The sequence below is a fragment of the Myotis nattereri genome, assembly GCF_964212035.1.
Source record: "Myotis nattereri genome assembly, chromosome: 18".
NCBI lineage: Eukaryota > Metazoa > Chordata > Mammalia > Chiroptera > Vespertilionidae > Myotis > Myotis nattereri.
Window position 1 is genome coordinate 1,765,845 of NC_138093.1, and position 16,157 is coordinate 1,782,001.

The window sequence follows — 16,157 nt, forward strand, 5'->3', positions numbered from 1 at the left end:
GCTCAGGGACATTCCAGTCTTGGGTCTGGCGTCCTTCTGGTTGCTTTTCATGCTCCCAACCTTTCCACCCTGATGGGATGTTGGATGGAGGCTGGAAATCACGGAGGGACCACCCGGAGCAACGTGTTTCACCTCAGTGACCTTTCCCTCCGAAACAAGGATGCGTCTTGACTGCGTTGATGAGACCTGAGGGTCTGTAGGTAGCTTGGGGGGGAGGGGGGGGGGGGTGGATTAAATCACTGTTATAGCAGGTTGTCACCAACACCTTCTGTTCTGTTCACATTTATCAAGGGAACTTGTTTACCGTTTGGGGAAAAAAAAATGAAAAAAAAATGTTTTTCAAGATGACTCGCTTCTCCATATATTGGAGACTACGGCGGTGGTCACAGTCAGATGGAACTCTAGGCCGCGGGTTTATAAACCCAATGTGTGCACTGGAACTGGATCGAACACCGAGTCTTCCTAATTCATTCGAGTTCTTCAAACAAAAGTGAACTCTTGTGGTAAGTCAATAGGACAACTGAGACATCTAAGCTGGACCATGCATGTTCCTCTAGGTCAGCGGTCGGCACACTGCGGCTCTCGAGCCGCATGCGGCTCTTTGGCCCCTTGACTGTGGTCAAGAAGTTCCAATCGCACTGCACGTGGTATTCTGTGGAAGAGCCACACGCAAGGGGCCGCAGTTTGCCGACCCCTGCTCGAGGCTTACGGTATTTTTCTTCACTGCACTGTATGTGAAGGAGGGATTTCAGTCCTTCATGGTCCTCTAGCTCCCGCATCACAGCTTTACTTTGAGGGAAAAGGCAGGTGTATGAGCAGAGAGGTTACTGATTCAAGTGTGTTGCATATCCGAACAACATAAATGCTGAAAAACCACTATTCTAGGTTATAAGGAATGTCGGGCAGGCCGGCTGCATAGACTTAAAGTCAGGTGGAGGCCAGTGTGAGGGCTCTGACTTCTAACAGGGTCTCAGCTGAAACAATATACGACGTTAAGCCAGTCACATCAGTGTCACTGGCATCTTTTCCTTAGTGTGAAGTGGCTAAGAACTGATTTCAAAGACAAATATAAGAGAGACTGAGAAAGAACTCAGTTAGGCAGATAACATACCATTCTGAAATTCAAAGGCCAAAGCCAGCTGCCCTCTAGCACCCCTATTTCTGAAATCAGCACTGGAAACTGAGGGACTTTGCTACTGTTGCGCAGGGGGTGGGGGGCGGGGGGGGGGCGGTTAGGTCAAAGTAACAAGGACAAAAAGAGCCAGAATGTCAACCCCGCCTCTTTTACCCTTTGCGCACATACACAGGCATTGGGTTACATATATCCTATTGACCCATACGAACAAGTAAATTATCTGCGAGAGAAATTACTAGTAAATCAACTGAAGAAGCCCACAAGATGTACTTGGGCGCTTGTTACTAAAGTGGAATTTTCAAACCAGTGTATGGAGTCTGGAGAACACACTACGGCCACTCTCCACACAGAATAACAAGTTCCTTCCATCAACAGCAGAGACAAAGCGTGGCAAAAGCAGCTACTCTGCAAACAGGTGGTTTTAAACTTTTACTTAAGCCGCTGAAAGCGGACGAAAGGACATTGTTGTCATTTCTAAAGAACACACACACACACACACACACACACGTGAGCAAACAGGTCTTATCAGACTCACATAAAGAAAAGCCTCAAACAAAACCCACCATAAACTAAACAGCAGTGCCTGGCGGCTCAGGAATGCTGCCGTGGGTGAGTGTGTGCCCTCAGGTCCTACTTACAATTAAGTCTTTCTCACAGCACGCATAGGGGCCCGGGGAGAACTCACGGGAAATGGCCACGTCAGGTGGGACTTAATATTCAGAAAGAAAGATGACATTTTTACAGAAAACAGAGGAAAGCAAGAGGAGAGCATAACCTGCTCACCGGGGAGAAAGCCGGCTCCCTGGCATTTCTCAGGCTCTCGGTGATGCTACGCTGTCCCCGAGCTGCGCTCCGGCCAGCGGGACGGCCACAGCCGCGCACACAGCCGTCCTGCAGGCACCGCGCCTGGGCGATTCCTCAGCTGCAGACCCCGCAGGTGGGGGCAGCAGGCAGGTGTCCCGAGTGCAGGTGGGGGGCGAGCAGGCGGAGCGGGGACCTGCGGGAACCGGGCGCCGCGGGCCTGCAGAGCCCCCTGTCTGCCTGCAACTCTTGCGCCCCTTCAGCCGCGCCACTCAGGTCAGGACGGGCTTCCTGACCTTCCCCCACCCTGTCCCGCTCCAAGGGCGCCCGCTCCACGCCCGGGACTCCTCGGCCGCCACGCACACCGCCCGCGGAGGCCAGGTCCCCGCGGCTCCCGCTCCTCCCGGGGCGCAGGGGTGGCCGAGGGCCTGCCCGGCTCCCACCCGCGGGGACCCCCCGGGACCCTCTCCCGGCCCCGGGAGCCAGCGCGCAGTCCGTACCTCGATGTCGGGCGCGTCCTTGCTGAGCACGGGGGCCATGGCTGCGCGTGCCGGTGGGGACTCTGGAGACAGACCCTCCGCTCGCGTCCTCGGGCTCGGAGTGCAGCCGAGTGCGGCGACCGGGAAAGAGGAAGCCCGGGGCCAGCGGCGCGGGGGCGGGGCCGGCCGTGACGCCCGCGGGCGGGGGCGGGGCGGGCAGGCGGACACGCCCGGGGGCGGGGAATAACACGAGAGGACACGCCCCAGATTGGCCGCGGGATGGCAGCCTAGGGCGGGGCTAACAGGGGACACGCCCCTGGGCGGGGCTTCGCGCTGCCGGGAGACTCGCGGGCGGGGTTCGGTGCGGGGAGCTGGGGTCACCCTGCGCGCGCCGGGACCCGTCGTCCGCCTCCCGCCTCCCCGCCCCCAGCCCGGCCGCTGGTTTCCCTTCCGCGGCGAAAGGAAGGGCGGGAGAGAGCGCGGGTTCAGGGGCTGCCCTTTGCAGTTAAGGGCTGAGCTCGGTGGGCGGGGCCCAGAGGTGACCGACCCACAGTATTCGGGGTAAAAGCAGCGGGCGCTCTGAGTGGCAGCCTGGCTCCTTGTCTCTCCTCCCGCAGGCCCCCGCCCCAGGCCCCGCGAGGTGCACAAGTTGCATTTTAGGAGCTCATCTGGGACGAGGTAGTAAAGGTTCCTTCTCCAGGGCCCTGGACCCTGCAGAAGGCCGGGTCGGGGTCTTCGGGGAGATGGGGACGCCTGGGGACACTCCCTGGGCAAAGGCGGGCCCCGGAGCCCTGGGAGCAGCAATTCCGTGGCCAGAAGGGCAGGTAGTGGTAAGGGCTGCAGGTGCTACAAAGTCTAGGCTGTATTTTTGCAGAACAATCCATTCCGGTGACTCTTCAACAAGAATTCTTCTACAACATTAAGCTCTTTAGAAGAGGTGCACCTTAAGTTTGGTTCCAGAGCTTGCTTGGGGTAGGGAAGCGGTTTCATTTGGAGATGGCCTCAATCCAGAAAAGATTCACCTGTATATGAGGACACCTGTTCTCCAGACCTCTCTTTTCCTGCCCCACTTAGACCAATGCCAGGTGAGCTGCGAATAACCTGGCCCCCCACCCTCCCGGCCTCACCAAGGGCCTGGCCACTGCTGCCCTGACTGGTTATGTTCCAAATGCAAGGTAATCTGTCTTCCCATCCTCCAGGCATTTGTCTCGCTGGGCACCTGTCCTCCCCCTGGAGGACTCGCCACATCCACTCACCCTCGAGTTCTCAGAGAAGCCTTCCCTGACCCATCCCACCACCCACAAAATGAGCCTCGCCTGTCTCTGTCCATTTGAAATTCACAGCCCTGTCGGATGGTATTGTCATGTTTATCTGAGGGAGGCTTGTTTACATCTGGCTCCCGTTTAGGATGCGGGCTCCAGGAAGCGAGGGCCCATGTCTGGCCTGGCTGTCTGCTGGATGTTAAGTTCCTCACCCAGAACTGAACCGTGCGAGACCAAGAATACCTGGTGGTTGAATGAACACAGTAGACCCTCAAGCCCTCTAGGCACCACGCAGTTCATTTTAGAAACTTCAGTTGCTCTTTAGCAGGTAAACCAAGTAAATCACAAACACTACCCATGACTTCCTAGGTAACCATACCTTGCCTCCAAAGTCACCTATATCCTCTTGGAGATTTATCTACCTGTCTATGAAGAATAAAAGAATATACACTATATGTATATGCACATATATAATGCATAGCTTTAACATAATATATAATTGTAACATATGTATGATTCCTTCTCCAATTTAACCAGAAAGCTTCAATGTCAATTTCCTAACCTCCAGAGATATCCACTCATGCCCTTTTGCTAATAAAAACCTTCTGTTAGGAATCCATACTTCAGTCGTTCTATGGGTACAGGTGTCCAAGGTCTCAAGAGTCAGATATTGCCTATCCATCTATGGCTTCTGTGATTCTTCTTCTTCTAAACTCATAGAGGATAAGCCCAACATATGCAGCCTTTACCAAAGTAAGAGCTTCTTCAGTGACACTCAATAATCCAATGTTAAAGTCAAATGCTATCCTACCACCCCCCCCCCCACCTCACCAAACAGATGTCTCCTGTTCTGAGATACTTAATGAAGGCATCTACTCGCATTGCTCACATGCCACACCCATCCTCTGATCAGTGACTGAATCTAATAATAGGTGGCATCCAATGAAATTCCACATTAAACACAGTTGCACCTGTAAACGGTCCAAGCTGTTGAAAGCTCACTGCAAATGCATTCCCCCCACACTTCCTAAAAGTTGTAAATTATGCTGGCATTTTTCAAGCTGTCCCTCCATCTGGAAGCGCAGTCACATATCAGGTGTTCCGCATTCATTGTTTTGTAGGCCCTGGAGAGACAGCTCATCTAATAGATGCATCTAATACAAATTACCTACGTGCATCTCTGCCGAATAGTCTACATTACACAAGTGATTATTATGCACTATGATTCTCGCCACAGACAGAAGGCAGGCTTGGGATTCACCCTTCATTTCTAAAGAATTATTCAGAACCACAAATTTAGAAACAATAAAAATTCAGATTTCCATGTTTTTTATTTCCCCCCCCCCCCCCCGCCCCATAGTCTAGCATTAAGCAATTTTCCCCCCAGACATTCTTTGGAAGGTGATTTTACCCCAAAATGTCATCAGTGTGGATTGATCATGTGACCTATGTTTTCAAATGATTCCCTAAGGTCAGCTTTACTCCTATCCAAACAGGCCAAGATAATAAAAACTCAAAATCAGTTGGCTCCAAATATTTCTAGCATTCCTACTCAAAAAAAGTCATCATGTATGTCTGGATGAACTTGCTATAATTTATTCAACTACATAAACTGTGTGTCCTATATAAGCACATCCCCACAGGCACCTATGTGGGCGCTGCATATATGTCTATAAATTATGTAATGCCATAAAAAGTACAAATAACAGAGGAACTACAGATCCCTACCAGAAATTTATTCAATAATTATGTATTGAGTGCTGTTGTTTCGGGCACTGTGCTAGGTAGGCCTCAGAGATGCCTCCCTGTATAATAAAAACATCGCCCTTGTCATCACAAACCCTAAGCCACTCCCTCAAAACGCCGATAGTCACAGCAGGATTTTGAGCAAATGGTTTCCCTAACGGGCTTATTGTGAGAATTCAATGGCAAAAGGCATGGGATAGTGTTGTATGGGTTGCACAATGCCCTGTATTATTAGTTAAATATTTAAAATTTGAAGGTATGCTCTCCAGTGCTCCGTTCTGGAAAACCCACTGCTGCCTTGCCTGACCCACGCGCTGATGAGCATGATTGACATGCATGGTTTGGGGTGAAATGCCGTGTGAGTAGGAGGTTTACAGACTTATCTGGGCTAGGGAGATGAACACTCCTTAAGTTACCACACAGAAATGTCATATTTCCTGTGAATGACAACATCAAGGGACAACACAGAACTGTTATAGCGAGGGGCCTGGGATATTAGAGAGGGGTTCCCTGAAGAAATGACCGACAGGCTGCTGAGATCCAAAGGACAATAGGAGATAAGAAAGGGTTGGGGGGGGGGGAGAGAGACTTAAGAAGGTGAATGACTGTTTGTTTATTAAGGGATTAAGAAAAAAATCATTGACACAGACAACAGTATGGTGACGACCAGAGGGAAAGCGGGGAGGTGGGAGAGGGTAGAGGGGAGATAAATGGTGATGGGAGGAGACTTGACTTGGGGTGGTGAACACACAATACAATTTACAGATGATGTGTTATTGAATTGTACCCCTGAGGCCTACATCATTTTATTAACCAATGTCATCCCAATAAATTCAATAAAAAAAGAAGAAGACAATTAAAAGCATTCCAGGCAAGGAAGTCGCCTGTGCAAAGGCCCTGAGGCCGCAGGTGCCCTGAGAGAGGGGAAGGACCCAGGGCGGGGCTATAGGGATACACATGCATACACTGTCTGAGTCTTAGCTTAGGAATTGGAATTTTACCCTCTAGGAAACGGGAGGCTGTGGAGGTTTTTTTGGAAGCAGAGGAGCAGCACGATCCAGTATGAAGTGGGAAGTATCACTCTGACTGCAAGGTATGTCTGATTGCCCATCCGCGAAGCCACTTCGGTGAATGTGTGAAAATCGACCAAGCCGCGTCAGCTACGGGTTTGGCCTCGGTCATTCCCTCCACAGCCTGGCCTGGGTGGTTATCATCCTAGTCACGTGGAATCCAAAATAAAGAATTTCCTACCTTCTACCAATGCCCCGGTCATTTAGCACATTTTCCACTCACGAAGCAGAGCTCAGTGTTTTTAATGAGAGTCTGGGAAGAAAATCTACATCCCAGGCGGATTTCTGTCGCTCCGTCGGTGGCTATCTTTCTGTTTTCCGACATAAAATATAAGGGTTCGTTTTTCAACCGTCTGAATAATGAGTGGCACGCTGTTGTTCTATAGTTTGTTCTCATGATCCAGGTGTCCCTGGACTGTGAGGTCGTTGGTGGTTTTGAGTGGGTCTCACCCTTTTATCCTCCTGCCTAACACAGTACCTAGTACTAGTAGCTGCCTAACCATTCACGAAAAAGCATTCATTCTATACCCTATAGTATACCCATGACAGGGTATAGAAAGCCCGAGGGGAAGGGATTTGTAGTAACATGCAGGCACAGGGCGTTAGCGGGCAATTCAGGCACACATGAATACACGCGGTCGCTCACCAAGTGAAATGGTGGCAACCAAGTTTATAATCAAAGAAATGCCAATTGAATGGTTCTGAGATAGGATTGCTCACCTCTCGGACTGGCAAGAAAATGTTGAAGGAGCGATTAGGGAAAAGGAGAATTAACAAATTCATGAGATTTTATCACGAGTAAAAACTCGGCAGGAGTCCAGAGGGCGAGCGGCTCAGCGGTGCGGGCGCAGCTTTCTCCGCGCGTGGCCCTGGCCCAGCGCCTGCGTCTGGGATCCTTTTATCTTCAGAAGACAATGAGGCCCGCCTGCAAAATCTACCTAGAACAGGGTTCGTCCCAAAGCTGTCTGTGCAATAATCAAAAGGCAGCAACACCGCGGCCTGCAGCAGGTGACGGGTCGCCGCATGCATGGAGCTGCTGCACCGCGATGCCACGCGGACTGGAGAAGCGAGGCTGCAGAATACGAACAGGAAACATGGACGCCACGCAGTCGAAAAAGCGCTCCCCCTCACTCGTCGTCCTGCTTTTTGAGGTTTCAGGTACCTCCGTGCAACCAGTGCCTAAAAATACTAAATGGACAATTGCAGAAATAAACAGGCCCCGAGTTCCGAGCAGCACGGGCCCCTCTCGGAGCCGCGCGGGACGAACTCTCGCGAGAGCTGCTCCGGGCGCGACTTGGAGGCTCCCGCGCTCGTCCCCCGTCGCCATCTTGTGTCAGAGCGGCTGTGGCGTGTCGGGGTGCAGGTCCCGGTCGCCTCAAAGTGCGGGAGCAGCCCCGCTGGCACCGCAGACGCCCAGGGCCCGTTATCCTGCCGGCTGGAGAGGTGGGTGCCGCGGGGGTGTGGACAGACGGACAGACGGACGGACAGATGGAGACGGAGCGCGCTCGCAGGACTCGTCGCAGAACGTGATTATAATTGCTCTGTTGTGTCACATTGTCGTCACTCTCTCCCTGCGCCTGACGTACAAGTTAAACTGCATCACAGGGACGCGGTGCGGAGCGCACCTGTGGACCGTCCTTGGGGTACCCCCCCCCCGGGCCTGGTGACGGGGAGCCCACGGAACCCAGGACACCCGAGGCGACGGCAGCCAAGGACACGGAGTCACATGCGGCCGCGTTAGTTACGGAACAGTGACGGGCACTTAAAACGCCACCGCACCAGGGACACTCACAGGAGCACGAGTCATTCTCTGCACACCCGCGTGGGTCCTGCCTAGCGCCCGGCCCGTGGGAGGCGCTCTGCGAGTTTCCTGGGCAGTGTTTTCTATGGAATCTGAACACCCGGACCGCCTGGAACGTGTGCAGCTTGTCCTGTGAGCATAGTTAGGAGCAGCCTGGGGTCCTGGATGAGAACCTGTTGGGTGCTGGGGACTCAGCGAGAGCGCCTTCGGCTCCATCCCGCCGCAGGCACAGCCTGCTGGAACCCCGTCCTCTGGCACGGTAACTGGAATAACGTCCTGTGACCCAGCGATCGGATGTGTTGGTGGATGTGAGCTACAAAGCAGTAGGCTTGCTGGTCTTTTGCGGAAACAGGAAAATGCCCTTGCAGTGCCCTACAGGCAGGTCCGGCCCCCCACCCCCACCCCATTCCTGCTCCTCGTGTTCTCTCTGCCCATCCACGCGGGCGTCGCCCCCGCTGCCGCCTCTGCCTGCAAGGTACCCCCGCAGCCAGCCCCTCATGAGCTTCGGGCGGTCTCAGGAAGGCCACCTTTGTGGTAAGGGCTCCTCTGACCACCACGTGTAAAATTTCAGCTCCCCTCCTCACACTCACCACCCGCTTCCCTGCTCTGTTTTCTGCAGAGCATCCACTACAAACGGACGTTCTGCGCGTTTTAATTACATGTCTGGCCACCACCTGCCTTCCTGTGGCAGAATGTAAGTTCCTCGAGGCTGTTCCGGTCACTGTTGCACCCCCAGTGTCTGAGGAGTGGCTAGCACACTGTACAGGCTCAACACATTTAAAAAAAATACTAGAGGCCCAGTGCACGGATTCGTGTGCCCCTGGGGTCCTTCGGCTTGGCCTGCGGGGATCAGGCCAGAACCGGCTCTCCGACATCCTCCGAGGGGTGCCGGATTGTGAGAGGGTGGTTCTCGGGTGGTGCACCCCAGAATCGGGATCCCTCCTCTCTCGTTCCACGTGCATCACCCGAGAACCACAGCTGCCAAGTCACCACAGCTCAGCAGCTTCTGCATTGAGCGTCTGCCCCCTGGTGGTCAGTGCGCATCATAGCTACCGGTCAGATGGTCAGAAAGTCACTTAGGCTTTTATATATACAAGATATTCTTAGTGATTTCGGAGAGGGGGAGAGAGAGAGAAACATCAATGATGAGAGAATCATGGGTTAGCTGCCTCCTGCACGCCCCACATGGGGGATGGGGCCCACAACCCAGGCATGTCCCCTGACCAGGAATCAAACCGTGACCTCCTGGTTCACAGGTGGACGCTCAACCACTGAGCCACACCCGCCGGGTGGCTCAACACATTTTTGATGGTTGCATAAAACAGCTAGTAGGTTATAGTCCCTGATCAGTTTCTGTACTTCTGTATCCGCATTTGATACTGAATATTGTACACGGACGTGCCTGCCTCACCCCCCAGAGGGAATTGTTCAAGGCAAGGTCCAGGTCTTCCTAATCTTTGAATCCTCAGCTGAGAGTGCCGGAAGTAAGCAGGTGGCCTCGAACATGTGCTGATGGGACGAGCCACGGGATCCAGAGTCGGCACGTCTGTGTACCTTCGCAGTCGCACTTGCCCCAGCACGTCCTCAGATGTTTGACTTGAACTTCCTCAGCTCAAGGAAGTGCCTGCTCTGAACCAGGCTCCCTGCCTCCGCGGCTCGCGCGGCAGTATTTGATGAGCAGAATCACTCCTGTGAAGTGCCAGAGTGTTTTCAGTGAATCCAAAACTATTTTCCACCCCCTGATTTCATGTCTTAAACACTCTGAGTTTCATCAGTTTTGTTTTGTCTTTCAAATGTTCTGAGCAGTCGCTTCTAAATCTATTGACAATGTTATCAAATTATGTGTTTGTTGTTGTTTTTTGTTTATTTAATGTTTGCATTCGATGTTTAGAGTGCTGGCGAGTAATTATTTGGTAGTTTGTATCTCAGGCAGAGGAGCCATTCCTGAAGTATTTTCACATTTTTTTAGAAGAATTAATATATTACATATGTGTGCCATTGTACGTGTGTGTGTGGGGGGGGTGTGTATGTGTATTTGCCATCACAGAACTCATACACTAAACTCTTTTTTTAGCTTCAATTGAAAGAATTTATTTTTGTTTTTCCTTCTTTTTTTTTTTTCAGGTGGGAGGTACAGGATGGGGATGGGGTGCTGATTAGCATAACTGTTCCAAGCAGCACAAACATGTTTCACAATGGGATCTCTGATGAATGTCCAAATGGATTTTAAAACTAAGTAAATTGAACTGCTTTTTACCGAGTCCCATAATTTATTTCAACCATCTGTGTCGCACACACACACAAGTTTTTTCTTAAGTGCTTTATGATTTTTTTGTTCCCCTCAGCACTCTCCTCATTGGCCCCCCTAATGGATCGATATGTCTTTCAGTCAAGAAAGTTTTTTTTTTTTAACATCACTCAAAATATGGAAGCAAGAGCATCCTTCTGGCACCATCCTTTCCTTGTAAAGGCCACCGAATGTTTCTTGCTGGGAGAGTATATGGAGCAGTTAGGATCCTGGCACCCACTCTTGTTCTAGGGAGAGCGTTTCCTGGCCCACACTTGTTGTTTCAGGATAGTGAATGCTGGCATTTTGGGGAGCCACCTCCCCATCTGTACTGGCCTGTCCACCATTGGTGGCTGAGCCGTGGCCTCTGCTAAACTATGCATGCTTACTCACTTATTTTACTTAGGGCTAAAAACAAACAAACCACTTTTATGGATCACCTACTGTATGCCGAAGACATGACACATAATTCCTGACTTAATCACCACAGTAACCTGAATTTAAAGGCTGACGTGTCTGTGTTTTATTGGAATTTTCTTTTATTTATTTATCTTTATTGTTGAAAGTATTATAGATGTCCTGTTTTTCCCCTTTTGATCCCCCTCTACCCACTCCCATCCAGGAGTTATTAAAACAATGCTAGACATTGGTGGACTTTGTTTCAAATGCATTGTAATTTATAAAGTGCGGTTTTAGTTTTCTTCATGGAGAATGATACTAACTTTTCAAGTTCCTACTTTGCTAAGCAATGCATTAGACAGTATATTATCACAGTTTAAGGAAAACAGGCTTAGTAAGGTAGATTACATATTTTCACAAGACAGAGAGCTGGCATAGCCTGAATTCTTGCCTAAGCCTCCTTTTCTATCACTGTTCTACCTTGAGATAGAATCAATCAATCTATTGATTTAGCTGTCATTTATCATCTATTCTATACTAATCTGTCTATGACCTACAATAATACTGAATTTTGGGAATGATATTACCTATATCACTGCTTTTCTGTGCTATAATAAGAAAACATTATACATAGAATTATTATGAAAATTACATATGTGGCTATATGTATCAACCACAACCTGGGTAAATGTGTATATTTGTGGTGGATGCATATAGTAAATCATGCCTAGGTGATGAGCTCAATCACAGATTTCACACAAATGAAATAAAGACTATGTCCTGCCCGGCTGGTGTGGCTCAGTAGTTGAGCATCGACCTATGAACCAGAAGGTCAGGGCACATGCCTAGGTTGGGGGCTTGATCCCCAGTGTGGGGTGTACAGGAGGCAGCTGGTCCATGATTCTCTCTCATCATTAATGTTTCTGTTTCTCTCTCCCTCTCCCTTCCTCTCTGAAATCAGTAAAACATATATTTTTTAAAGACCATGTCCTTTTTCTCCCCTTGTTTGAACTAAGCTAAACTCCTAAACATCACACAAATTTCTAAATAATTCATGTGATGCATTGATACAAGAAGCTATTCATACTTTAAATAGATTAGGCTAAGACTATTAAAATTTGGTTAAAGTAAAAAAAAAATGATTAAGTAATTTGAGACCATTCAACCTAGGGAAGACAAAGCTCACTAAGGTTGCACAAAGTATGCTGTTTTAAGAGTTTTAAAGTAAGAATAGGGGGCAGTTGTTTTCTATTTTGACATCAGATCAGGAAGTGGGTTTAACAAATTTTGAGAGCGTTGAATTGGATGTAAACAAAGCCACCTCTCTGTCCAAATGGTCAAATATTAGCATGGACGCCTGGGGAGATGTGGGGTCTTCCTGTTGGGAAGTCTGCGCGAAAACCGTGAACTGCCACGGACCCCCACGTGGAAGGGGTGAGCTACGAAGGCGTCTCGAGCCGTCTTCCCAGTGTTTCCTTCCATGGACGTCCCGGACTGTCTGTGCGCTTCCCTGCCATTCATAACCGTACCGTAGGCAGGCACAATTGTTGGCTTTAATTTTTAAACAGATCTCATGGCCACATGATTCATTGCAGGTTCTCTTTTCCATCCCATTGTGTAGGACTGCAAGCAGTGATGTGTCAGCCGGGTTCAGGGGAAAACTCGCAGATTCCAAGGCAGATCCCGTCTCGAACGCATCCCTGGGTAGCAGCCAGGGTGATGGCTGGGAACCACATTTCCGTCATGACGTGGCCTTGTTCAGAACTCATCAACGGCGTCTCCTGAGACTCAGGTAAAACACACATTCCTTGCCACGGTCCCCGCGGCCTGCCCTGACCCGAAGGTCCCTATACCTCTGGTCTCCTCCCCCCTCTTTCCTCTCCAGCTCACAGCCGTGCAGCCTCTCCCACTATCTGTCCAACAGACCTGTTCCTTCTTTTACTCCTTTATCCTTGGATCAGCATCAGCATGATACAGATCAGGCGACCGGTCCTCACCGTGGGACCGACATGCTTCACACACACACGCACACACACACACACACGCACGCACACACACACACGGAACAGCAAGGGTGAAGCTCTGAACTACCCCCATCCATCAGTCCCTGCACATGCATGGGCACACAGATACCTCAACATCCACTCGTCTTTCCTGAATATTTGTCTTCGCCGCACACACACACGGGTGTTATCACTATATGTATTTACATGCCTAGTGTATGGGCAGCTGCTCCTTGTAGAGCGTGAATGCCGATATCTCCACGGTATCTCCTGCACCTAGAATGGCATCTGGCACATGATTGACAGGTAATAGAGCCACCTGTCACTTCCCTTTCAACTTCCAAGTAGACATTCTCCCTCCAATGCCAAAATCTGGTGGAAAAAGAATATTGCTTTGAATTGTGACTGTAGCCAAAGTCCGTGTGTTTGTGACTGAACAATGGACTTTCCATCCAGATGGTCCGTCAGTCATCGGGGAGCGAGAGCTGGAGTCCAGAGGGGAAAAGGAAGTATGATTTGCAGAAAACATATCATGTATTCTTTCTTTTTTTAAAAAAAAATATTTTAATTGATTTCAGAGAGGAAGGGAGAGAGAGATAGAAACATCAATGATGAGAGAGAATCATGGATCGGCTGCCTCCTGCACACCCCACACTGGGGATCGAGCCCAAAACCCGGGCCTGTGCCCTGACCAGGGAATCGAACCGTGACTGCCTGGCTCATATGTCGACGCTCAACCCCTGAGCCATGCCGGCCGGACTCATTTATTCTTTCTAAAACGAATCAAGCTGATTGTCGTTGGGTAAAGATGTATTAATTATACTTTTTAAAAAACACAACTGAAAGCAGACTTCCTTTCTCCGTGCACAAAAGCATTTACTATTCAAAAATATGTGGCTCTCTGTCTGATGTGAGAAGAATGTGTCCTGTTCCCTCTGAGAATTTCACTGCCATTTGCATGCTGCCTGGCATACAAGTTGTACTTAGTAATCAATCCCCGTTTAATTGCCGCTCACGGAAGCCCTGGTAATCAGACTTGCTGTAAAAACATTAAGGTGCACAAGAAAGCATAAGGTGGCATTCCCCTCCTCCTTCCTATGCCTGCGTCGCTTCCATTAATACTAATGGGAGGCACAGCTGGTTGTCAAGGGGAGATTACAGGTTGCTGTTTAAATCATTTTTATTTTTGTACCTTGGCAAGACTTGTGGATTGAAATTAGGTGGCCAGATTTTGCTGTTGTTGAGAAAGCCTTGCCTCTGAAAGAATGAGGCTGGGGGAGTGGGGGGAGACATTGAGTCTCCTGTTTTATTTTATTTTTATTTGAAGAATCTAAAGACTCAGATCCACACAGCAGCTTGTCCGTAGACGGCAAGTCTGTCTTATTCTCTAGCACCAGCTGGAGTCCCGTTTCTAATTTGCTGTGAAGAATTAAGCGAGTGGAGGCCCATACCCTGGAGTATTTGACCTCCGTGGCAGCCAGTGAGCTTGCAACTCCCTGGGCTGCAAAGTGTCTGCGGGATGGATTGGCACTCACATCAGTTAAAACCCTCTGTGGTCGAGTAGCAAACATCACTGCAGATCTGAGGACGGCTCTCAAGCCCTGAGAATAAACGCACTGTAGAGTATTAAGGAAATGGGTTTAGGACACAGGGGAAGCCTTGCTGATCAGAAAGGTCGTGATAGGCCTGGCCGGCGTGGCTCAGCAATTGAGCATTGATCTAGGAACCAGGAGGTCACGGTTCCATTCCCCGTCAGGGCACATGCCCAGGTTGCAGGCTCGATCCCCAGTGTGTGGGTGTGCAGAAGGCAGTCAATCGATGATTCCCTCTCATCATTGATGTTTCTATCTCACTCTCCATTTCCCTTCTTCTCTGAAGTCCATTTTAAAAAAAAAGAAGATTGTGATAGTAGAGCCTTTCACCTTAAGGTCCTCAACCTGAGCCTGGCATTGTTGGGTGGCTTTCCGGATGACAACGGTCATTTGTGGCACCATGTGCCCTGTGTCCGCACTCGTGGTCTCATTTCTCTGGGGTCAGGTTTGTTGGTCATGGAACAGCTGGTCTCATTATTCTCAACACCCCCGTGTTGGCTGTCTTAGAGCACAGCAGGACAGTCATGGCGGTGTCCTCACGACCCCAATTTCAAACTCTCCTTTTATCCCAGTCTTCATTTTCTCCTGTCGGTGCCTCCTCCAGGTGGCCTTCCCTTGTTTTCCTTATGCCTGATCAGCCACTCATCTAACCCTAAGGAGTTACTCTCCAACCCTCCTGCCCACCCAGCACACACACACAGGAGATGACCATGTCACTCTGGTGGGAGGTTGTTGAACAGAGAAGCACTCTGTGAGTTACGAACCCATACTAATTCTTCTCGATGTCTGAATAATAGTCCATCATGTGGACACAGCACCCATTGCTTACCCTTTATTCTGGTGATGGCCCTGGGGTTGTTTCTACTTTGGGGCTACTGTAAACACTACCATTTTAAGATGAATGAATGTTTTCGTTGCTCCTGGGTACACATCAACGAGTGGAAATGGCTGGGTCCTATGGGAACTCTGTTTTGACTCTTTGAGGGACAGCTGAACTCTTCCCCAAAGCAGGTTCCCCATGTTATATGTCCACCAGCAATGTATGTCCACATCCTCACCTGTACTTGTTATTGTACATATTTCTATCGTAGCCATCTAATGGGTATAAAGTGTATCTTATTGAGCTTGGATTTCCATTCTCGAATGACTAATGGCACCGAGCATCTTTTCATGTGCAGATTTTCATATGAGCATCATTTTCAAATCAATTTGGTGAAGGGTAATGGTGTACCAGTATGTGTTAAGACTGTGGTCTCTTTATTTTTATTCAGTCAGATGAACATGGTACAGATTGCAGCTGATATTTGCAGCAGTCCCACCTGTTGTACACTGTGACACGTAGCCATTGGCCAGCTGGAGCGAGGCAGGAGGCTGACGTTGCCTATTGCACTGTGTAGTCCTTCCTGGAGGGTGGGAAGGACAGAAGCCACCCGTTCGGTGAAGTTGGCAATGTGTTGAGGTACTTTCGTTTGTCACAGTGGCCAGTGTCTGCCACAGGCACCGAGTGTTTGAGGCCCCATCTGTGTTGTGTAGTGGGCGAGCCTTGCCTGATTAAGAAGTGCCCTATCTCAACTGTCACAGG

General features: G+C 49.8%; 1 protein-coding gene across 4 annotated transcripts in view; it reads right to left on the minus strand.

The window, feature by feature from the left end:
• Positions 1-2,576, minus strand: part of DPYD (dihydropyrimidine dehydrogenase) — a 349,138-nt gene extending 346,562 nt beyond the window's left edge. For 2 of the 4 annotated variants that reach the window (XM_081111986.1, XM_081111988.1), the window contains exon 1: positions 2,437-2,573. In XM_081111986.1, the coding sequence (XP_080968112.1) occupies positions 2,437-2,475 (39 nt within the window). In that variant the 5' untranslated portion in view covers positions 2,476-2,573. Of the gene's footprint in view, positions 1-2,436 lie in introns of all 4 variants that reach the window. The other 2 variants (XR_013997127.1, XM_081111987.1) reach the window with 2 other exon arrangements.
• Positions 2,577-16,157: the final 13,581 nt, after the last annotated feature.